This window comes from Mesitornis unicolor, unplaced genomic scaffold (assembly GCF_000695765.1).
Source record: "Mesitornis unicolor isolate BGI_N332 unplaced genomic scaffold, ASM69576v1 scaffold28291, whole genome shotgun sequence".
NCBI classification, from domain to species: Eukaryota; Metazoa; Chordata; class Aves; order Mesitornithiformes; family Mesitornithidae; genus Mesitornis; species Mesitornis unicolor.
Window position 1 is genome coordinate 1 of NW_010163560.1, and position 22,973 is coordinate 22,973.

Consider the following 22,973-nt stretch of genomic DNA (forward strand, 5'->3'; position numbering starts at 1 on the left):
CTGCAGCAGACGATGCGAAAGGCGGAGACGCTGCCTGAGGTGGAAGCGGAGCTGGCCCAGCGCATCGCTGCGCTCACCAAGGCAAGTGCACAGGGCACCCAGAAATGACTGGGACAGGAGAGAGTGCAGAGACCAGGGGAAAGCCCTCTGAGGAAGAGGAGGGCAAATTTATGGGATCTCTCAAGCAATGGAACCCCCGTAGGCCCTGCTCTCACTCCCAGCCTCTAAGCTTTGCTGTCCTCTGCCTTCCCCATGGCTGCAGGGACAATGCAGGGGTTCTGAAGCTTCCAGTATGTCCTGTACACACAAGGTTTGCTCCCTTCCTTTGCCCCCTGTCTCCAAGGCAGAGATGGCCCTGTTGATGTAATAGCCTTTGTCTTGTGCTGGGACCACACTGGGATGAGGAGGAAGGGGAAGGACCCAGACTGGATCTGGGAGGGTGCAGACCTGGAGGGAGGTGTGGATATGGCCAGCCCTGCCCTTCCTGGGCACTGGAGTGGGTGCTGAATCACTCAGAGCACCTCCATCTCCCATCACAGGGCTGGTTTGGACTCACAGCACAGTGAACCATGGTGGGATGCAGTGGGACTGAGCACTGCATCCCAAGGAAGGATGCAGATGCAGGGATGAAGGGAGGGATGCAGAAGGGCCCCACATGGTTTTGGGGAGCGCTATCCGAGAGGGCTGCTCTGCTTTTCCCAGGCAGAAGAGAGGCACGGGAGCATTGAGGAGCACCTCCGGCAGCTGGAGAGCCAGCTAGAGGAGAAGAACCAGGAGCTGGCCAGGGTAAGTGCTGCGTACCCTGGACAGAGAGCGGATCCTTGCAGTCCTGATCTGGCCTTGGCTACACCTTTCCATGGTGGCTGGGTACCTGAGCACACCACAAAGGGCTGGAGTCTCTGAAGCAGGATGGGGAGAGAAGCCTGGTTAATCCTTTCTCAGACAGGATCTCTTCATCTAGAGTCACCCAGAGACTCATGGCACCCTCTGCTGTGATTTCCCCTTCTCCCAGGCATCCAAGTCTTGCTGTTAGCATCCCACATCCAGTCCTTTCCCAGCATCACCCTCTGGGCCACACTGGGACCCCAACTGCAGGGTGGAGGGGGAAGGTCTCCCCCTGGCCTGGATCAGCAGCAGGGCGAGACCAATGGGTGCTGGGAGCAAAGGGTGCTGCCCCTCAAAAGGACAGGGAGGCCAAGCCGATGTGTCATGGGATGCACAATCCCTGCTGTGCCCGTTAGCCAGCAGCTGGGCTGACCATGCAGGAGGTTGTGATGCCCATTTCTCAAGTGGCCCTGGTGACATTACAGTGTGTGCCCCTGGGGGAGTCTAGGGCAGAGATTTGAAGAGACCTTTGCCAATCCAGAGGCACCAATGCCACCCCTTTGGGTCTGGAATGTTCCCTCAGTGAGGCTGTCCCTAGGACATGCAAAAGTCACACTTTCTTGAAGGTCAGGCAGGATCTCTGGATCCTGTCCTCTCTTCATCCCTGCTCCAGACCCCTCCCCAGCTCTGTTGCCCTTCTCTGGCCACACTCCAACCCTTCAGTATCCTTGCAGGGAGGAGCAAAGACCAGCAGAGCCCCAGCAGAGGGTCCAATCTGCCCTGTAGTGGGTGGATTTGTCCCCAGAAGCTGGGCCTGGGCTATCAGCTCTGACAGCAGCAGCAGGCAGGGGATGGCAGGAGGAGCAGATCCACTGGGTCAGACATGCCAGGTCACTGTTTGCCGTTGCAGGCCCGCCAGCGAGAGAAGATGAACGAGGAGCACAACAAGCGGCTCTCGGACACCGTGGACCGGCTGCTGAGTGAGTCCAATGAGCGGCTGCAGCTGCACCTCAAGGAGAGGATGGCGGCCTTGGAGGAGAAGGTAGTGGCTGGGGGCAGGGGATCCTCTGGGGAGGCTGGGGGGGTTGAGGAGTGCACAGCCCCTCTGGAACAAAGCCTCGACCAGCAACAGTACAGGGGTTGGATGTACCTGTGCAAGGATGGAGAAATGATCCCACACAAGGATGCAGAAATGATCCCACACAGGGATGCAGAAATGATCCTATGCAGGGATGGAGAAATGATTCTGTGCAGGGATGGAGAAATGGTCCCGTGCACGGATGGAGAAATGATCCCATGCAGGATGCAGAAATTATCCCATGCAGGGATGGAGAAATGATCCCGTGCAGGGATGGAGAAATGTTCCCATGCAGGATGCAGAAATCATCCCATGCAGGATGCAGAAATGATCCCATGCAGGATGCAGAAATGATCCCATGCAGGATGCAGAAATGATCTCATCCCATGCAGGATGCAGAAATGTTCCCATGCAGGATGCAGAAATGTTCCCATGCAGGATGCAGAAATGATCCCATGCAGGATGCAGAAATGATCCCATGCAGGATGACAGCTGGGGACTGGGCTGGTGGAAGTGCAGGGATGCATGCTCAACATCGCACCCTCGCCTCCAGCCAGCCCTTGCCCAGTAAGACCTGCTCCCCACCACTGTTCACCTCCGACAGCAGCAGGATTTGTCCTGCTCCATTCCCTCGCTTCCCCATGTCTCTTCTGGTCAGCTGTTAGAGCAAAACCCTGCCGCATTTTGCAGGAGAAAATGCAACGTCCGTCCTCTCCCACCTGCCCATCCCCTCCACACACTGCCTTGAAACCTTCCTGTCCCCAGGCCCGCCCTGATCTGCCTTCTCTGAGACAGGGCAGAGCCCACGAGCATCCCCCCAGCTCCTACCCTGCTCCTCCTGGGCTTTCCTTTGAGGAACCAACTGGAGCTGCTGCTGCACCAGCGTGAGCGCAATTAGCTGGGAGAGCAAGGATTAACCTTGCAGCACCGATGGGAGGTCAGGCCCTGATAATTCACCTTTATTTGGATTCCTGCAGAGACCAGGCTCCCCTTAGCAAGTCAGAGCACAGTGGGGTTGCATCCCCCAGCTGATGCCTCCAGAACTGGCTCTGTCACCCCTGCTGCCCTGCACCTCCTGTCCCCAGCCAGATCTGGCTGTGCCAGCATGTGCAGTCGCTCAGCAGAGAGATCTGAGTGGCTTTGGATAACATGTGAGGCTGAGTCCAAATTCCCACCCTAGCAACCAACAGGGACCAAAGCAGTGGCACCTTACAACGGGGCATCATCTGCTCCCCAGCCCGCTGCCAGCACTGACTCCCCCAGAGAGTTTCTCCAGGTCAAAAATGATCCTTTTTGGCTGCCAGCACCTCCTGAAAAAGAGCACCAGGTCAGGCAATTGCAAACACATCACCTGCCTATTCCCTAGCTCAGTTACAGGGGACGTTTTTGCCCTTGATCCAGCTGCTCCAGGAGTTGATCTCCTCTCAGACACATTTCCAAATCTCTAATCGCCGCTTGCCCTCCGTGGCCATGCCCCAGCCCTGGTGTGGGGCAGGAGTTGGGCTATGGCAGCCCTGAGGAGGAGCAGGAGGTTTGCAGAGAAGACCGGTTCATGGACAGGTAGGTGAGGAACAGACTAAGGAGCCATTGCTGTCCCTCCTGCCGGGCATCCATCACTCCTGGGAGGCCACACAGCCGTTTGCTAAACGGTCTCTCTTTTTTTTCTTTCCTGTTTTTGTTCCCTTTTCTTTTATTGCGTTTTTCAAAGAACACATTGTTACAAGAGCTGGAAAATACCCAAAAGCAGATAGAGGAACACCAGCACGACAAGGTAAATGCCGCTGCAGGGAGCCTGCCCTAGTGACTGCACTTTCTCACTCCTAATACCTGGCTAGTGGCGGTCACGCCTCCTAAAATGCCTTAGTTTTGGAGGAGCTGGGATCCCAAAGTGCCCAGCAGCAGGAGGCCACAAACTAACCCATGCAGTGGCTGAATGGAAGCTGCCTCTCACCTCCCCGGAGACCCCCAGTTTGGTCCCCTAACAGGCACATTCAGTCCTGTCTATATATTTTTACCACATTCATCCATCCCCAACCCCGGCTGAGGACAGCAGTGAGACCAGGATGGGTTTGTCCTCGTGTTGAGGAGGGTTTGCCCCAGTGCTCTGTGGGAAACCACATCTCCCTTGCCCTTGAGGCTTTCTCGACCCCCTCACCCAAACCTGGGGGAAGATGTGCTCCATGCCCAGCTTGCAGGAGACCCCGGAGGTCTTCACACCTCCCCTGCTCTCAGATAAAGCACCTAAGTAGGATCTGCAACACAAGTCCATGTTGGCCTGTGCTGAAAAGATGGAGGCTTGCAGCTTTGTGGAGCATCAGGAGCTTTTGGGATGTACCCCATGTCTCATGCATGATTGGGGGAATTGGGAGGCTGCTTTACCCCTTGTTCCAGGTTCTCCCTGCCTGTGGTGAGGATGTGCGGGCACCACTTGCGCTTCCCAGCCACAACTGCTCAGCTCTGGGCAGAGGCAAAGCTTGGAGACCCGCATGGCACTGACTGCATGTTGCCCACCCTGGTCCAGCCCATTTGGGTCCCGCTGTGCCTGGAGGATCCTCTCCCCTGCCTCCCTGCCCATCCTCAGCTCCCCCCTCACATCTCCAGCGGGACAGCACAGCCACTTAGTGCAGGCAGATTCCCGATGAGGTTCCCAATGATTTTGGGTCTAGCAGCATGGAGGACAGGGCCAGCATCAAATTTGGCTGGCGGGTCCCTTTGCCAAGGCGAACATGCATGTACACACTGCAGCAAAATGACAGCATCCCAGTGGGACTGATTTTCCTTCATCTATCAAACCAGCATCGCTTCAAGCATGCATGTGTCTGTCTGTCTGTCTGGCCTGTGATTGCTTCCTCCCTTCGTGGCATCACCCCAGCATCGTCATTCACCGTCTCCTGCATGAGCTGTTTCCTTACTGATGTGTCAAAGGTGCTTTAAGCCTGAGATGGGGACTTTTTAGAGGCAATATAAAGCAGGAAATAGCAAAGGATGTGGATTGTCCCAAACCTGTCTGTACTTCAGAGCAAAACCAGCCCCTGTTTGTCCCTTGTCTTGCCCCGAACAGCGGCGGTTGTCCGATGAGATCGACAAGCTGAGGCTGGAGGTCGATCAGCTCAAGACCAGAAGTGGGACATTTGTGGAGAGTGTTCACACGAGGTAAGGGCCACTGCTGAAATCCCACCAGCCCATGCACACCCCGCGTGCATCCTGCACCCACAACTTTGGGGTACTTTGCTTTTAGGGCCCCCAAATGTTGTTGGCATCAGGCGTTTCTGGATCCACCAAGCCTCAGTGCAGGGCTTCAGGGTGGTTCATTGCAGCAGGGTCAGCTCCAGCTCTGCTGTCCCCACCATGGATTTGTCCTGGAGTGGGACACAGACTGCTGAGAATAGCCCAGCCCACCTGAATAGCCCAAAATCTGCTCTTCTAAGGGTGAAAACCCACCAAACATAATTTCTTTTTCTGCACAAAGGACTTAGGGCTTAATTTTCTGTGAAAGCTTGATGTTCACCAGACACCTTTTCCCCTGTGGTGTGCTGGGGATGGACTGGCGGAGAAGGAGGAATCTCTTTTGAGGTGTTGCAGGCAACGGAGAATGAACCCCCCCATTTTTTCCCCTCCTTTCTACAATGGTTTAACTTAAAGGCAGCTGGGAGATAGGGACATCCCAGCCAAGGAGGAGGGGTTTGTCCATCAGGTTTCAACCTCCAGCAGTGACTGGGGTACCCAGCACCACTGCAAGAAACCAAGGGGTTAGAAAAGGAGGTGCCCACACAACGTGCACCCCACTGCACTGCTGTGGCTGCCTGCGAGACCACGACCTCTCCTGAGCACTTTTGACATGGGTTAGGGGCAGCGAGGGATCAATGAGAGCAGGCACCATGGGGAAAATTCACCGTTAGGGAAGACTGGAAAAGATGGGAAGGAACCAGTGTATCCAGCTTCAAATCCAGATGAGAAGAGAGGAGAAGGCCTGGAGGCCCCATATCTGTCATGGAGAGAAGAAAGGGGGAAAGTGGGGAAGAGCTTGTGAGGATGAAGAATTGCTGAGTGCCTGGAGCTTGTGTGGGACCTCTTTGTATGAGTCTGTAAGAACAGGATGGACAATTTTTATTTCTTTTTAATTTCTTGGAGGAAAAATCAATAGAAAGCTTGAGTTACAGACGCCAGAATAATCCCCCAGCTGAAATGTCAGCTTTTGTTTAAGGAGCCTTTATCTGTTTTTAGCTCGGGAGCAGCTTGTCGGCGGCTCCGCAGCCTAAATCCCCTTGAAACTTGGGCTGTGCCTTGGTCTGCAAACACCACACCAGTGCCAAGCCAAGCTGCTCACATTAGCAGTTTTGTCTGGGCTTGGCAGGATGCTGAGGTGGGGATCCCGGACCTGGATCTGCACTGCAAACCAGACCCACCATGGTGGAAAACCACTGATCTGCCTTGGACAACTGCTTTTGTCATCTTAAATCAATAAAAACCTCATGCTTCCTATGGCAATGAATGCAAGGAGTAGTGACCCCCATGCTCCACTGCGTGGTTGGGTCTTCAGGACCAGGAGGAGCAACCAGGCATCATGGAGACACACAATGAGTCCACGAGCAGCAAAAAGTGGCCTCGTGTCCAACAGCAGCCACTGCATTGCTCTGTGTGGTGTCAGGACCTGCTCCTGAGCTCCAGCCCAAGCATGGAGGAGGAGGAGGATGAAGAAGTCCCAGCTGGGTTGTGCTGGGAGATCCCAAACAATGCTCATGTCCCTGCACCTAGAAGATCTGTTTCAAATGCGATTTTATTCATCAGGGTGGTTTTGTTCATGAAAATGCTGAAGAAAACATAAAAAGAAGGAGAAAAGCTCCCTGGCTGGCCCCTGTTCTGTGCCACAGGGATGGAGAAGATGGGCATAAGATGTGCTGTGCGTGCTGGGAGGTGCGAGCTGTTCTTGCCCATGGCTTCACAGCAGCCCCACTGCACAGGGTGGTTTTGGCCAGCACTGGCTGAATGCCCCAGTGGGTGCTGCAGTGAAAGGGAAGGCAGCAGCAGGGTGAGTGCCAGGGCTGAGCTTCCTGCAGTCTGGGCCAGTATGGGGGGAATTTGGCACCTTTTTCTGGCGTCTGGCTTTGCATCATTTCATGCATCATTGTCACTTCAGGACCAGGACAGGATCCTTCCCCTGTATTTGGCACTGGTGAGGATGCACCACGAGTCCTGGGTTCAGTTTTGGGCCCCTCACTCCCAGAAGGACATTGAGGGGCTGCAGCGTGGCCAGAGAAGGGCAACAGAGCTGGGGAGGGGTCTGGAGCACCCGAATGATGGGGAGCGGCTGAGGGAGCTGAGGGGGTCAAGTGGAGAAGAGGAGGTGAGGGGAGACCTTATCCCCTCTGCCGCTCCCGAAAGGAGGGGGTAGCAAGGGGGGGTCAGTCTCTTCTCCCTGGTAGCTGTGATAGGAGAAGGGGAAATGGCCTCTAGTTGCACCAGGGGAGATTTAGGTTGGATATGAGGAGGAATTTCTTTACTGAGAGGGTTGTCAAGCACTGGAAGGGGCTGCCCAGGGCAGTGGTGAAGTCTCCATCCCTGGAGGTGTTTAAAAGACGATGAGATACCTGCTTAGTGACATGGTCTAGTGACAGACTTCGGGCTGGTTCGATGGTTGGACTCAATTATCTTAAAGGTCTTTTCCAACCAAAACCATTTCATGATGGCAAACACTGATGAGGTGCGCATCCCACAGTGGTCTCATCCTCCTCCTGTGCCCTGACCTACCCTGGGCTGCAAAGGGAGCAGCCCAGGGACAGGGGGATCCTTGCACGGAGCCATGTTCACAACAAAGCTCTTTCTCCCCAGGTCCCATATGGGCAGTGCTACAGACCTGCGCTTCCCACTGAGCGCCGTGGTGCATGCTCCTGCAGAGCCCTTTGGGACAGCCCCGGGCCTCCCTCGGGCGCAGAAGGGCCGATTCGCCACCCGGCGAGAGGAGCCAGCCAAGGTAATGCATCTTCATGCCAGCATGGGGTGAGAGTTGGTGTTGGGGTCTCCTCCTGCTCTCACCTATCCCTGTTTTGGGGACATGGGGCAATTTGCTTAACCTGGTATGTAGATGAAGGGTAAGATGATAGGAAGGGTTTCCCCACTGGGGTTGCGTTGAGGTGTGACTGTTGTGTGAAGGCCTCCAGTTTGGCTTTTGGAGCCATGGGAGTGCTGTGTGGGACCAGTGGACCTTGTTCCCCTAGGACTGGGAGCAGGCCCAGGCAGGCGGCGTCCTGGCCACGGGGCCTCACGCCTTCGACAGCGACCCTGAGATCTCTGATGTGGACGAGGATGACCGTGAAACGCTCTTCAGCTCCATGGATGTGCTGTCCCCCGGTGGGCACTCGGATGCCCAGACATTGGCCATGATGCTCCAGGAGCAGCTGGATGCCATCAATGAGGAGATCAGGTAGCGACCATGGCCATAACCCACCACTGCCTTGCTCTGAGATGGGTCTGGCAAACAGAACAACAAACTGCCAGGCAGTGGGAAGAGGCTCTGATGGACAAAATTCAGATCTTGGTGCAGTTTCAGCCAGGGAAATGATCCGGTCTTGGTCCTTCCTGTATATGGCTCCTGTCCCTCAGCTGCACCAGTGCTGGCTCACAGAATGGATCTTTATTTTCAAAAAAGACCCCCATGATTCTTAAAAGAAATCATGGTGTGTCTCAGCTCTAGTTCATGTGGATCCCGATGCTATTCCTGGAGATTGAAGGCTCCAGTTACATTTCCCCAGGGTTGGGAGGTCCCATGACTGGGAGGTGTGAGGTGACTCCCCAGAAAGGTGGGGAGCCAGGAGCCCTGAGCCCCGCTGCTCCCCCAGGATGATTCAAGAGGAGAAGGAGTCCACTGAGCTCCGTGCGGAGGAGCTGGAGACCCGCGTCACCAGCGGCAGCATGGAGGGCCTCAACCTCACCCAGCTCTGCAAAAGGGCTTCCATCCCCACCTCGCTGACAGCCCTGTCCCTGGCCAGCTCATCCCCACCGCTCAGCGGCCGCTCCACCCCCAAGCTCACTTCCCGCAGTGCTGCTCAGGACCTTGACCGCATGGGAATCATGACGTTGGTGAGGAGGCTCACGGGGCGGGTGGTGGGATGGACAGGGTGTGCGTGTGGCTGCCTGGGGTGGGAGTGATGATCTGACATCCTCACGGGTGTGCGGGAGGGTGATGTGGGATTGAGGTGCCCATGTTTGCTGTCTCCGAGCCCCGGAGCTGCTCTGCGCGGGGGTTCTCCATTAACTGCCCCCCTTTCTGTGTCTCTCTCGCTTTCCCCCTTGCAATCAGCCCAGCGACTTGAGGAAGCACCGGAGGAAACTGCTAGTGAGTGGCTCCCATCCCGTTGGGTTTGGTCCAAGCCCCTTTTCCAGCCTGCTCCTGGCTTTGTCCACACCAGGTCAGGGTGCAGCAGGCGCGGGATGGAGCTGGGGACCCCAGGGATTCAACAGGAGGATCATGGGGATCCCGAAAGGTGCTTGGAGATGTGCCGGTTGGCAGCCTGGGGGGTCTGACAGGACATGGGGAGGTTCAGAAAGCCACTGGGTCCTCAAACGTTGTGTCCCACCTTTGGTGACAAGGGTGCATTTGGGACATTCCCAACTGTGCTCCTCAGAGCCCTCTGCCGAGGGTCAGCAGCTTCTGTCCCCACACTCTGAGCTGGACCATTGGGCTGCATCCTCTCTCCTCCCTATGCCCAGGATCTTGGCCATACGGCCACATCCTCCCCATCCGCTTGGGCATCTTGAGCCATTGCCAGAGCTCTCGTTCAGGCCAATCCTGGAGCGTGGCAAGGCCTCAGGGCCCTGGTGGCTCTTTTGGCCATGTCTCCATGGAGCAAGAGAGAGGCAGGCAGCAGGGCAAGGATGGAGCTCGGCTTTGGCCACCCAGCCTCATGGTTCCTCTGCTTGTTCAGTCGCCTGCAGCTCGGGATGAAAGCCGAGAGGACAAAACCACCATCAAATGCGAGACGTCCCCTCCATCCTCACCCAGGACGTTGCGGCTGGAGAAGCTGGGCCACCCCGCTCTGAGTCAGGAGGATGGGAAGAGGTACGTGGAGCACCCTGTGGCTCTCAGACCCAGTGCCTGCTCAGTTGGCTTGAGGATTTACATGGGGCAAGCGTGGGATTTGGGGATGGGCTGGGGTTTGCTATGGCTCGTGCGCTGCTCGAGAATAACCTAAAGGCTTTGCTGTTCCTCTCCCTCCTCCATCCCCAGCTCGCTGGAGGAGCAGGCCAGCAACCCCAGCAGCAACAGCAGCCAGGACTCCCTGCACAAGGGCTCCAAGAGGAAGGGGATCAAATCCTCCATCGGGCGCTTGTTCGGGAAAAAAGAGAAGGGTCGCTTGATTCAGCTGAGCAGAGAAGGGGCCACGGGGCAGGGTCCGTGAGCAGCCCTATTCCTATCTGTGCCGGGCGGGTGTCCCCTCAGGCCAGGCTCTCTGCGCATCTCCTGGCCCTGTCTGGCATTGAGGTGCTGTTGGGGTGACAAGCAGAGGAGCAGGGATACCCCTGCTGGTTTGGGGATGTTGGGGCTCCCTGCAACGTCAGGGCAGTTGGGTCCTGGTGCTTTCTGCCACACGGCCCTTTCTGGGCTGAGCTTGGTATCGGTCTTAATGCTCTGCGAGAGCTGCAGTGAGGATGGTGACCCCCCCATCACTGTACATTATGCTTAATGTCCCCAAATCTGCTTCCCTCCCCATGGGACCTTCTTCATTTTTCAGAGGTTTTTTTTTGTAGGAGCTGCTTTTCCCCTCCTAAATCCTTTACTGCTTCGACATTGAGCATTTTGAAATGGGAGGGATGGCAAGAGGGGATCCCCTTGGGCTTCCCAGGGATGCACGAGGACTGTGGAGTGGGTTGGAAATGGAAACTGTCACGTCCTGTGCTGCGATTGTGCATCCCTAGCACCCTGGCTTGGGGACTGTGGCAGTGCCCAGACAGCACCCATGGGACATTACACTGACGTGAGGATGTCTTGCTTCCCCAACAGTGATTCTGACAGACATGGAGGTGGGCATACAGGACCCGCTGGGACTTGGCAAGCTGGGTGCTCAGGCCGAGAAGGATCGACGCCTGCGGAAGAAGTGAGTGAACCTCCTTCCCTGTCCCGGCTAGAAAATGTCCTGCCTGGTGGCTGAGAAGCCATGGCGTGGGTCTGGGAATCACAGAATCCCAGACCATTAGGGATTGGAAGGGACCTCCAAAGCTCATCCAGTCCAATCCCCCTGCCGGAGCAGGAACACCCAGATGAGGTTACACAGGAAGGCGTCCAGGCGGGGTTTGAATGTCTGCAGAGAAGGAGACTCCACAACCTCTCTGGGCAGCCTGGGCCAGGGCTCTGTCACCCTCACTGAGAAGAAGTTTCTTCTCCAATTGAAGTGGAACCTCCTGTGTTCCAGTTTGTGTCCGTTACCCCTTGTCCTATCATTGTTTGTCACCGAGAAGAGCCTGGCTCCATCCTCGTGACACTCACCCTTTAAATATTGATAAACATGAATGAGGTCTCCCCTCAGTCTCCTCTTCTGCAAACTAAAGAGCCCCAGCTCCCTCAGCCGCTCCTCAGAAGGGAGATGCTCCACTCCCTTGATCATCTTTGTAGCCCTACGCTGGACTCTCTCCAGCAGTTCCCTGTCCTTCTTGATTCGCTGGAAAGGCTTCTCATCTTCACCCTCAGTTCAGTCCTGTGAACTCCATCATTGCTTTGCTACCAGCTGCTTCTTGCTGCCCGTGGTCTATTCTGTTTCAAGAGCTGCTCCCTTCCCCACAAGCCCCCAGTAAATTGTTCTTCTGCTTCTGTTCCCTCCAGGCACGAACTCCTGGAAGAAGCTCGGAGGAAAGGATTGCCCTTTGCCCACTGGGATGGCCCCACCGTTGTCTCCTGGCTGGAGGTGAGGCAGATCATGCCCATGCATTGTCCCCATGCCCCAACAGCTTTGCAGTCACCGTCAGTCCATAGTGTGGTCCCCCAGCAGCAGTACAGCACCCTACAGTCCCATCATGCTTGGTCCATGCACATGGTTGGTGGCTGCAGAACCTGGGGGAGCAGAGCAGATCCCCAGATCCCTCACATGTTCTGTGGAGTTGTGGTTTGGGGTTTCCTCAACCCCATGCCTTAGCTTTGAGTTGAAAGACTAAGTGGGTGTTCTTTCCCTGTGCTGTGTCCATGAGATACAGAGATGCTGGGTTGCCCATGAGTCATCTGCAAGGTACAAATGAAAATGGAACCCCATGTGGGTATCCAGTTTTGAAAGTGAGCTTCAAACAGGATGGCCTTGATCCTACCAGAGGAAGGTAGGGGAGGTCAACTGGGCACTCACTGGCTTTGCTGTGTTTTGGCAGCTCTGGGTGGGGATGCCAGCCTGGTACGTTGCTGCTTGCCGAGCCAATGTGAAGAGTGGAGCCATCATGTCAGCCCTGTCTGACACTGAAATCCAGAGGGAGATCGGCATCAGCAATGCACTGCATCGCCTGAAGCTGCGTCTGGCCATCCAGGAGATGGTCTCGCTCACGAGCCCCTCAGCACCACCCACCTCACGGACAGTAAGTGCTCCATGCCGTGGACCCACTCTTCCCCCCTCCATGGGGCAGGAGGACACTCTTGTTCCCCCCTTTCCCCAGCTCCTTGGGACCACCGCGATCCATCAGTCCCCAGGGAGTCCCAGTGTCACAGACATGGCCATGGAGGGGGTGATGTTCCCTCATGGACCGATTAAGCCGCCAGACATGTGTCCTCAGGCACAAAGATCATTTATGGCCATCGAGTGTGAAGCACTTTCCCATCCTGAGGCACCAGCAAATTCTCTTGTCCTCACACTCAGATGTTGTCAGCAAAAGGCTGACCCTGCCAGCAGCCTGCAAAGAGCAAAGCTCAAGAACTGTCTGCCCTGGAGAGGATGAAATCCCACCCAAACAGCAGATCGTGATTTACAGGGCCAGCTGGGTCATGTACAGCCATGTTCTCAATCATTTCAATACAAGACTTTCCCTGGGACCATGTGAAATTCCTGGGGAGAATCAAAGCCACTGCAGATCCCAGCCTTGCCCTGGTTAGGACATTCAGTGGATGGAGAGATCGTGGCTTGTGCTGGTCCTCAACCCCCCTGAGGGGTTAATGGTGCCCCAGTAATGCCAAGACACATCTGTAGAAATGCAGACAGCATAAAGGAAGGCCCCAAGCGTGCTGTGTCCCCTCGGATGGCTGGGGTCACAGCTCTGAGACAAGCCTGCAGGCTCCATGAGCACACACCAAAGTCTAAAGGCAGCCAAAGGCTCCTTGCTGTGTTCTCTGTGGCTACACGGGCAGCGCAGGGTCCCCATGGGCAGTGGGGTGCCACCAGCCCAAGCTGCAAGGACGCTGCCATTTCTCCCCAGTACAGCTCCAAGCACAAGGGTGTGCTGGTTTACCCTGACCACTTCTGCTCTTTTCCCTGCAGTCGTCCGGAAACGTCTGGGTCACCCACGAGGAGATGGAGAACATGGCGACATCCACTAAGACGGTGAGGCTGGCAGGGCGTATCGGTTACCGAGCCGGGCTCCGGGCGTGCATTAACACGCTAAACCCTGGGAGGGAAGGGGATCTTTGCTGCGTCTCATGTGTCAGCTCTTGGTCAGCACCATGCACCTGTTTAGAAACCATCTTTCAACCTTTTATATCTCAACAATTTCTAAAACTGGCTTAAAAAGCATGAGATGCATTTTCCTTTGTGGAGCTCCTGTGGGTTTTGCTGGGTTTCTAGAGCAGCTCGTCTGTCAGTTGTGAGTTAGAAGGAAGGAAGACAAAACCAAGAGCAATCTCAGATAGATGCATGAGGTTGAGTCCCACATGGGTTATCCTACAGCTGAAGAAGTCACCGTCTGCTCTCCTGTTGACCTGAGTGCACCCAAATAGTGTCCCCTCTGTCTGTCCCTCCCACTCTGGCTGATAGCTTGGGTTCCCTTGGAGGGATGCAGGTAGGCTCCCAAAATCTCTGGCTCCTTTGGAGAGACGTGGCCACACATCCCTCTCCGCAACTGGACCCCATGTCCACGTCTCAGAGTAGGGAGCAGCATTTTGGGTTTGCTGTGTGAATTAATGCACTATTGCAGCTTGTGCCTGCAGGTTGAGTAGCACAGACCTGTAACTGGTCCCTGTAACTGGTGGGTGCTTTCTGGGGATGGAGAGCTCAGAGCCATGCAGGGATGTGACACATTCCCTTGGCAGGTTGGTTTTTTTTTCAAGCAAGGTTGACAAGGGAAGAATTAGCTACAAAATTGTCACATTGGTCTGGGCAGCCCCTCTGGGGTTTATGACCCAGGAGCTGACGCTTAGGTTTCTCTCTGTCTTTGGAGGACCCAAGGACACCAATATTTCCCAGGAAAGATGTATGAACCCTGGTGTCTGTGCCATCTCCAGCACAAGGCCCATGAGAAAGGCCTCATCCTGTATCCTCCTTACTTGACTGAGGGATGGGGTGAAACACAGGTCCTGTGGGGTTGGGGTGTCCCCAGCACCCTATGGACAAGGCTGAGCCCCTCAAGCTGTGCAGCCACGAGACCGACCCCCATCCTCTCTGGGTCACACCACACCAAGGGGTCCCACACTCAGCACACGTGGTAGAAGCTTTTGTGATGCAGGACCACCAGGTACTGACTTTACCTGTCCTTTCTGTTGACATGCTGCATGTGTAATGCTTAGGACACAGAGGAAGGCAGCTGGGCACAGGTGAGGTCCCCGTGTCACCCTTTTCCGTGGGCGGTGCATGGGGTGGTTACAGGAGGGGGAGCTGGACATTGCAGGGCACCCGGGTGATGAGCCTGGGGGATCAATGCTCGCCAAATCCTGCTTGAGTCTGAGCCTGCACCCTGTGGTTGCTCCTCTTAGCTCTCTCTTGAGCATGGGGTGGTCCTCCTGGGACCTTGTGTCAAGCAGCATCCTTCTCAGCTTCAGACAGAGGGACTTTTCCTGTGTGAAACACAGATCCTGTGTTAAAAACTCAATGGCAGAGTCACCAGTCACCCTGCATGGGAGGCGGGTTTCTAGCTGCACAGTTTTCACCTTTTTTTTAGCCCCAAGTTCAGGATATAGGGCATTTTCATAAACTGAGTCCTGCTTGGATCCATCTCTTTTTATCACTCTCAAATGTTTTACTTTTATTCTGGTGGACTTCATTTCATTTTTGAACCCAAAAGCAGCTTGCAGTGAAAATAAATGGGTGTTTTTCAGTTTTTCTGCCCAAAACTAACAGGCTTTTTTTTATTATTTTGAAGTTATAAAGTAGATCTTTTGGTGATTTCTAAGCTTCTTAAAAATCGGTTGGAAATGCACTGAAACTTATTAATTGTTTCAGCTTTCCTGAATGTGCTTTTTCCATAAGAAGCTCGTCATAAAGTCCAACTATCCCATATGCTTGCTTTTTGGCTATTGCCAGGTCTCCTTGAGGGACATCAGAGGACACAGACCATGGCCAAAAAGACCGTTCCCTCCAGCTCCTTGAGTACAAATTAGGGTTAAACTCCTATGGCCCAGGTTTGGTCCTCAGGACAGTGACCCCCAGGCTGCAGCACTGAACTGCCATGGTCTCCTGGGAGCCTGCAGCTTCAGCAAGTCCTGGTTTCTCCCCAGCTTCTCCATTTGCTTCTCCACAGACACTGGCCTATGGGGACATGAACCACGAGTGGATCGGGAACGAGTGGCTGCCCAGCCTGGGTCTCCCGCAGTATCGCAGCTACTTCATGGAGTGTCTTGTTGATGCACGAATGCTGGACCACCTCACCAAGAAGGATCTCAGAGTGCACTTGAAGATGGTGGACAGCTTCCACCGGTGAGTCCCCTCCTTCGGGAGGTCCCTGGGGTGCAGTGTCAGCACAGGAAGCAGAGAATGGGGCAATTTGAGGGATTCTCCCCAGTCTTGGCCAGCCCTGGTGCTGGAGGATGGCTTTTCTAAGCTAAAATCATCCACCTGGTCCAGGGCAGCTCATATTGGCAGATGTTCTCCTTCAGCACACTCCTTCCAGCAAAATTGCAGAGGACCAGCCTTCTCATGGCTGTGGAGGAATACATGGGCAGAAAAAATGCTCATCCCACCTGGTCCTCACTGGCAGCAGCCCAGCTTGGAGAAGGCTTATGCCATCCCAACCACCTTGCCCAGTCACCAGCATCCTCGTCTGCTGCCCACCAGTGCTCAGCACAGCTCAGCTCAGCTCAGGATTGGTTGTGGTGGGAATGATGGGGATCTTCTCATTCCTCTGTCTGGCATGCAGAGAGGAAGGGGAGCATGGGGAGCACATCCTGGCATGGCTTTTGAGTGGGCAGATCAGTACCCCAGCCCATGGGGTACCACCATCTGCCCCGACCCCTGGGACTGTGTCCATGGACCTGCCAGGACCCTCCCTGCTCTGGGGATGGACTCTTCAGCCTGGAGCAGCTCCCATGGGCTGCTTCTCCCCAGCCACCAAGCTCACAGCATCATTGCTTAGATCCGTGCACACTCAAGCAGGTAGAACAGAGTAAAACTGATGGAGTGGGGAACTACCATGGAAAGGAGGGATATTCCCTGGTTTTTGGCCAAGATCTTCCCTTTGGGTTGTGTCTGTGCTGACCCAGCCCTGAACCAAAGCACCCTTTGGTCAAAGGAGCAAGCAGGGAAGTGGGTCCCTTCACAGGTCTTTCCAAGCCTCTTGCCCTGCCATGCTGAGCCCTGCTGAGGGTTGGGTGACATCTCGTGTCCTTGCAGCACCAGCCTGCAGTATGGCATCATGTGCCTGAAGAGGCTCAACTACGACCGCAAAGAGCTCGAGAGGAGGCGAGAAGAGACCCAGCACGAAATCAAAGGTCAGCAACCACCTACACAATCCAGCTCTGGAAAAGCAGATGGGAAACTTCTCAAGAGAATCCCAGTGGTGGTCTCCCTCCTGTCCCTTGTTTTTAGGGTAAATCAGTATTTCTGAGCAACCACACAGGAACTTCCCTGTGGTATTTCCCCAGCAGATTGCTCCTCATGGCTTTATGCAGCCTGAGGAAGGAGGAAGGGTGTCAAGACTGTAAAGATCCAGTTTGAGCATCAGATCAGCTTCTGCTGTGCATTTCTGATGCTCAGGACACCCCCTACCCTCCCATTCCTCGTGGGCTGTCCTGAGATTCCCTGCGCATCTGGCTGCTGCTTAGATTACATCTCATTATTGATAATGCCCCTAATTACACCAGCAGCCGTGGGTTCTTAGGATTAATTTTCACAGTTGTTTTCTGCCTGTTATTTCAGCATTTAGTCTGGTAAATTGCAGTCAGCTCTTCCTGGCCCTTTCACACCCGATATTGCTGCTGGCTCAGGAAGGAGGGTCCCAGGATAGGCCTGGGGCTGTGCCAGAGAGTTTTAGGACATCACCAGGTCCCTGCACAACCAAGAATGGGCTGAGCTGGCTCTGAAATGTGCCCTTGCTCTTTTGCAGACGTGTTGGTGTGGACTAACGACCAGGTCATTCACTGGATCCAGTCCATTGGGCTTCGCGAGTACGCCAACAACCTTGTTGAGAGCGGAGTGCACGGGGCGCTCCTGGCCCTCGACGAAAACTTCGACCACAACAGCCTGGCCCTCGTGTTGCAAATCCCCACGCAGAACACACAGGTGAGAGCAGCATCTGGGGGGGATTTTGGAGAAGGGTGGCCAGCATGGGACACAGCTGCGGTGTGACTCCACCAGTCCCACCAACCCAACTCTGCCTTTCAATGCAGAGCACGCAGACAGCGCATGGGCTTCTTCTCTGGCGTTTTTGGTCTTTCCTGAGATGGGAGTTTGTGCTGGAAACTGTTTCCATCATGGAGGAGTGCTCATTTTTTGTTATTTTCAGGCTCGACAAGTGCTGGAGAGGGAGTTCAACAACTTGCTCGCCTTGGGCACAGATCGGAGGCTGGATGATGTGAGTACTGAACCTCTCCCATCTCCACATCACGCTGAGTGCCTGTTGTTGTGCTCTCCCCATCCTTGTGCAGGGAGTCACGTAGTGCTTGAGCAGTTGCATGAGCAGTGTCCATGGAATAAGCTAAAACTATTAGACAAGGCCATGGGGAAGGTGCTGCCAGGCTGTGGAGGCCAGTGAGGAAGAGTCTTAGTCATCATTTCTGTTTTCATGCTTCGTGGGCTGAATTTCAAGAAGGCTCACCTGGCTTTAGAGTCACGGATATTCTGGGCATGACACATCTGCAGCAGGTAAAGCTGGTGGGTTAGGGATGCCCCATTAAGCAGCCAAAAAGCTGTTCATGTTGAGTCACTGAAGGTGGGAATTCATCCAGATCTCTCCTCTGTACAGCTTTCCTCCATCAGATAGGATCACAGAGCTGGTCAGGGCTCTTTTTAGAGCACAGAGGGAAGCAGGCACTTCCAGATGCGATGACCTGGGTGAGGGTAGACACATCCCTTGAGGTCTTACTTTGATGTCTCCAAGGCATCTTTGCAGGCAGGCTGGAGAGATGAGATAGGCAAGCTGGAAAGGATAAAGCCTATGTCATGGCATGCCGGAGAGGTTTTCTATGTCCTTGGCCCAATTTGATCACACACTTCTGCCCGGTTTGAGTTGGTCTCCATGTACAGGCACACCCTTAGTGAGGTGGAAGCCATGCTGGTGTCTCAGAGGGATGGAGGGCCCTGCTGCCAGGCCCGTGACCTGCTCTTCCGTCACAGGGTGACGACAAGACCTTCCGCCGAACCCCGTCCTGGAGGAAGCGCTTCCGCCCGCGGGACGTCCACAGCATCAACATGCTCAGCGGCTCGGCCGAGACCCTGCCCGCCGGCTTCCGCGTCACCAGCCTGGTGCCCCTGCCCCCTCCATCTGCCCCTGCCAAGAAAATGCCCCCGGAAGGTGGGTCAGCCCTTTCTCCCCAGGGTCCTCTCCCACCCCTCATGCCGTGCATGGGGAATGATGTGCTACCAGGAGAGGAGAGGGCGAGAGCTTGCTGATCCCCTACGATGCTGAATCCATATAATCCTTGAGCTGTTCTCTGCCATTAAATGTTTTATCAGGAGGGTTATTGCAGGGTCTCCCAGGGCTGGGCAGGGACCTACTCTGACACGGTTGTCACCAGCACTGCTGGCTGTCACCTGTGTTTTAGCTGAGTGCACATGTCCCAGGCTCTGCCCCACCACATGGCTCCTTTCTACGAGGCATCTTGGTCCCTTCCAAAGCTGTAGGGAGGCACAAGTTCCAGCCAGGTCACCCCGCTTTGTCCTCTGGACCAGCCACCCTGGTGCCACTGTCCCAAGCCACCCACCACATCCTTAGAGGTGCTGAGGTGGCTTCAGCAAGCTCAGAAATGAGTTTATGACTGAGAATGAAAAACTTGTGCTTTCACCTTCCAGACTCAGCTCTCCTCCCATCTCCAGATTTGGTCAAATTTCACAGCTTTCCATCCAGCAGTTTGGGTCAAACTTCAACCTTTTCCACCCCATCTCTGGAAGCTGCAATTCACAAAGTGAAACCTGGGACAAAATCCCTTGCTCTGACAGCACCCAGACACGGGCAGCAGGATGCTCCCTGCCCAAGAGTAGGAATGGAAAGGGGGAGCTTTCCAGATACCCTAGAGTCTTGGAAGCATCAGAGCTGGCCAAGTGTCCCTCTTCCTTTGACCTTCATGTGGCATCAGTGCATAGATGCTGCCTAATAAAAGTGGGAAGCTGAGGGCTAATTGGAGCAGTCACTAATTGCATGCTCTGCTCTTTGACTCACTTCCAGTTGGTGCCTCTGGGTCGCCAAGGCTGGAGACCTCCACGGTGCGGACATACTCCTGCTGAGGATCAGCGTGATGGGAGCCAGCCCAGCCCTGGGTAAGTGTGAGGAGAACCAAGGTCTTGGAGCTAAATGGAGATCCAGAAGAGAGCACGAGGCCCAGCGTCCTCTGCCCAGCATCACCCAGGCAGGGTGTCTGCCCTTCGCCAAGGTTTGCCTTGCCATGGAGGATCATGGAGACCTCAGTGGTGGGGGAGCAGCCTGCTGCAGCCTGAGGACTCTGAGATGATGCAGAAGGGATGCTCAGCATCCCAACCACGTAGGGTTTGTCCAGTCCTTGGACAGGCAGCTCAACTGGGGACTCCCATCCAAAATTGGGATCCCACTGGGATGAGGGAAGCACTTCAGAGTCTCCTGGGACTCTGCTGTGCCCCAGAGCACGACTGCCGTGTGCCAGGAGGATTTGTTAACAACTCTGCCTCAGTTTGTTTGGCTGTGGGTGCACGGGTGGAGGTGACCCTCCCATCCTCATGGGTCCTTTCCCACTTCATTCCTAGCACATCCCCACTCTCCGTACAGCCACGTGCTGGCTGCCTTTCAGGACAAGAGCCCAGCCTGCGCCTGTTCCTCAGCCCAAACCGACAGACGCTGCAGCCTCACTGCTGTGGACCGAAAAGGATGCTGTCCCTTCTGCTTGTGCACCCCACCGCTTCCCCTGGCTCCCACCTGTGGCTTGTCCACCCACCTCTCCCCGTGCTGGTTGGGCTACAGATGCGCTCGCTGGGTGCCCGCTCCGTCACTGGCAGAAATGTGGTACAACCCAGCGGAGCAGCAGAGACGCCCCAGAAGTGGGCTGTGATATTTGGAAACATTTCTCCCGCCTGGTTCATGTTGCCAATGCGCTGTGGGCTCCTGCACTGACTCTCCCGAGCCCCAGGCACCAAGGACGCTGCTGCCCACAGGACTCGAAGCCAAGGAAGATCCAGGCTCGTGAAAATCCTCGCGCCGGGACAGCTGGGCAAGGAGCTGCCCCCGAGGGGGGCCGGGGCTGGTGCCGGGGTCGGCGCTGCACGGGACAGAGTGGGGACCGGCCATCGTGGGGATGAGGAGAGCGGCTGCCTCGGAGGGCAGTCAGGGTGCTGCATTTTGGGGTGCTGCATTTTGAGGTGCTGCCAGACGCCATGCATGGGGAGGTTGGGTCCACGAAGGGCTGCGTGGGGAAGGGCTGGAACCGCCCCATACGGCTCAATGCCGACCGGGACGGTACCGGGCACCCACGGGCCAGGGGACCCTCCTTGGGCATCTGGGGAGATAGGGGGGCACCCACCGCCCCGGAATGGGCCCATCCCTGCCCTTCTGGGTGCAGAGGAGATGCTCTCCCCTCCTGCCTCCAAGGGATCGATCCAGGAGGCTCTTAAATCTTCCCGTTTCTTCCCCGTAGGGTAGGATCCCTTTGTCTCCTCATGCCACGTTTGCCTTGTGTGGCCCCTGTTTCTGATGTGATATTTATTGATGGCTGGAATGACCTTATACTTATCATGTGCTGTCTGGAAGTGCAATATCTGAGAGGCTCTACAGTCACGATGTCTTTTCGGTGTATTATTTGCCTAATACAGTATTAAATATTTTTTTAATTTGAAGAGTCGGTGAGCCCTTTATATCGATGCCCTATTTCTTTCATCATATTATTGGTACTGCATGGACTCCAAACCCTGGATCGGGTCAGGAAAGGATGTATGTGTGTTCCAATAAACAGGATTTTAAAACAGTGCTGGCTTGAGCCTCCTTTCTAGAGCCCAAATTAAAAATATAATTAATCTTTAGCTTCCCCAAGAGTTTTGGGGATACAGGCCTGAATTCCACTTGCAAACCAGTGAAATCACTGTCTCTGCAGGTCTGATCCGGTTCCCACTGCTGAGTGATCGTGCTGAGGTCTGGCTGGATTTTCTGATACGGGAAAATGCCCCAATCTGGGAACTAGGAGAGACCCGAACAGAGGAGGACAGCGTCAAAAAAAAACCCCAAGCCGTTCAAACACGAATGCCTTTATTTAAAAAAAAAAAATCCAAATAAGTTAGCAAAAATAATAATTAAAAAAAAACCCAAATGGCAACTCCACACAGCGTTCAGTAGAAAAGAAGGCGCGGGCAGCCCCTGTGGGACACCAGCCAGAGAGGGACATTGGTCAAAGAGCATCTTGGAAAATAAATCAGCAAGCGAACCCAGCACACACATTGGCCCCCAAAACCGATCAACCCCGGACGGGGCACGAAGCAGAGCCCGATGCCAGGCGGCTGCTTTGCAGCAACCAGGGCCACCACCAGTGTGGGGCCACAACGCTGCCGAAATCCCACCTCTCCCCAGGCTTCTTCATCCTGTGAGGAGTGGGAAAGGAGGCAACTGGTTTCAGCGGTGCAGTCCACGATGCCAGAGGGGTAAATGCGATTTCCAGCGGCTGAACCCTTCCAGCACCTTATTCCCACCCCGTTACCAGCTCAAAGAGCCGCCGGGATTTGCACCGGCTCAGTTTTGAACCCGCTCCTCCTGGAACGTCACGGCCACGTCCTCCACGGCGATGCTCTCCACGATGGAGGAGAGCGAATGGAGGTTGCGGTCCTCTGCTGCATCATCGGCCAGGAGGTGATCTGCAGGGAGCAAGGGACGATGACACCACTGGGGACAATGGGGACCAGGCACTGGGGATGGGGATCATGCACTGGGGACGGCTCCTGGCTCCACACAGGGAGGACCCCGCAATCACCCACCCAACTGGAGTGCCCCAGAGACCCACTCCTATCTCCTACCCTTGGGTGGGTGAGACCTTCTCCTGGACAGAGTAACAGGGAGTGACATTTTTTGGATGCTTTTTAGGTTTTGTTCCCCATTAAAAAATGAGATTTAAGTTTCTGCCTTCTGAGGAAAAGAACAGGTGGATTTGGTGGGGGGATAACTGTGATAATGGAAAAAAAATACCAGCAGCTGCAGAGGGGGAGTGGGGAGGGAAAGGGCAGCGATGCTCAGTGATGCTCAGCAATGCTCGCACTGCAAAGCCAAGCCCTGGGATGGTGACGGATGAATCCTTGATGAGGACCAAGCCTGTGGGGCCCTAGGCTGCTGCAGCCCAATTCCTCTGCTCACAGGGAGCAGGGATTTCGGGGAAACCAGGCAATGGGAGAAGCCTGAATGTGCTGAGCACTGAGCCAAGGAAGTGCTGGAGGCTTCATGAGCTCGTTTCTCTGCAGCAGCGGGGTGGGGAGAGGAGGACAAGGTGCCCTTTGTCCACTGCTCCATGGAGCTCCTGTGTGAAGGGGCCTGGCTCAGTGATGCTCTGCTGAGGGCTGCGGGGTCCCCCTCTGCTGTCCCCCCC

At 55.2% G+C, this 22,973-nt stretch overlaps 1 protein-coding gene across 1 annotated transcript; it reads left to right on the plus strand.

Annotated features, from left to right (window-relative positions):
• Positions 1-3: 3 nt before the first annotated feature.
• Positions 4-19,671, plus strand: PPFIA4 (protein tyrosine phosphatase, receptor type, f polypeptide (PTPRF), interacting protein (liprin), alpha 4; the record flags this gene model as incomplete). Its single annotated transcript, XM_010194013.1, has 21 exons — positions 4-85; positions 707-786; positions 1,736-1,867; positions 4,965-5,056; positions 7,733-7,874; positions 8,119-8,324; positions 8,740-8,980; positions 9,201-9,236; positions 9,826-9,959; positions 10,128-10,291; positions 10,902-10,995; positions 11,718-11,799; positions 12,251-12,451; positions 13,345-13,407; positions 14,586-14,612; positions 15,536-15,711; positions 16,624-16,721; positions 17,336-17,511; positions 17,735-17,803; positions 18,565-18,742; positions 19,613-19,671. Coding segments are annotated over 21 exons (2,532 nt in total), but the record flags the coding sequence as incomplete, so codon positions are not given.
• Positions 19,672-22,973: the final 3,302 nt, after the last annotated feature.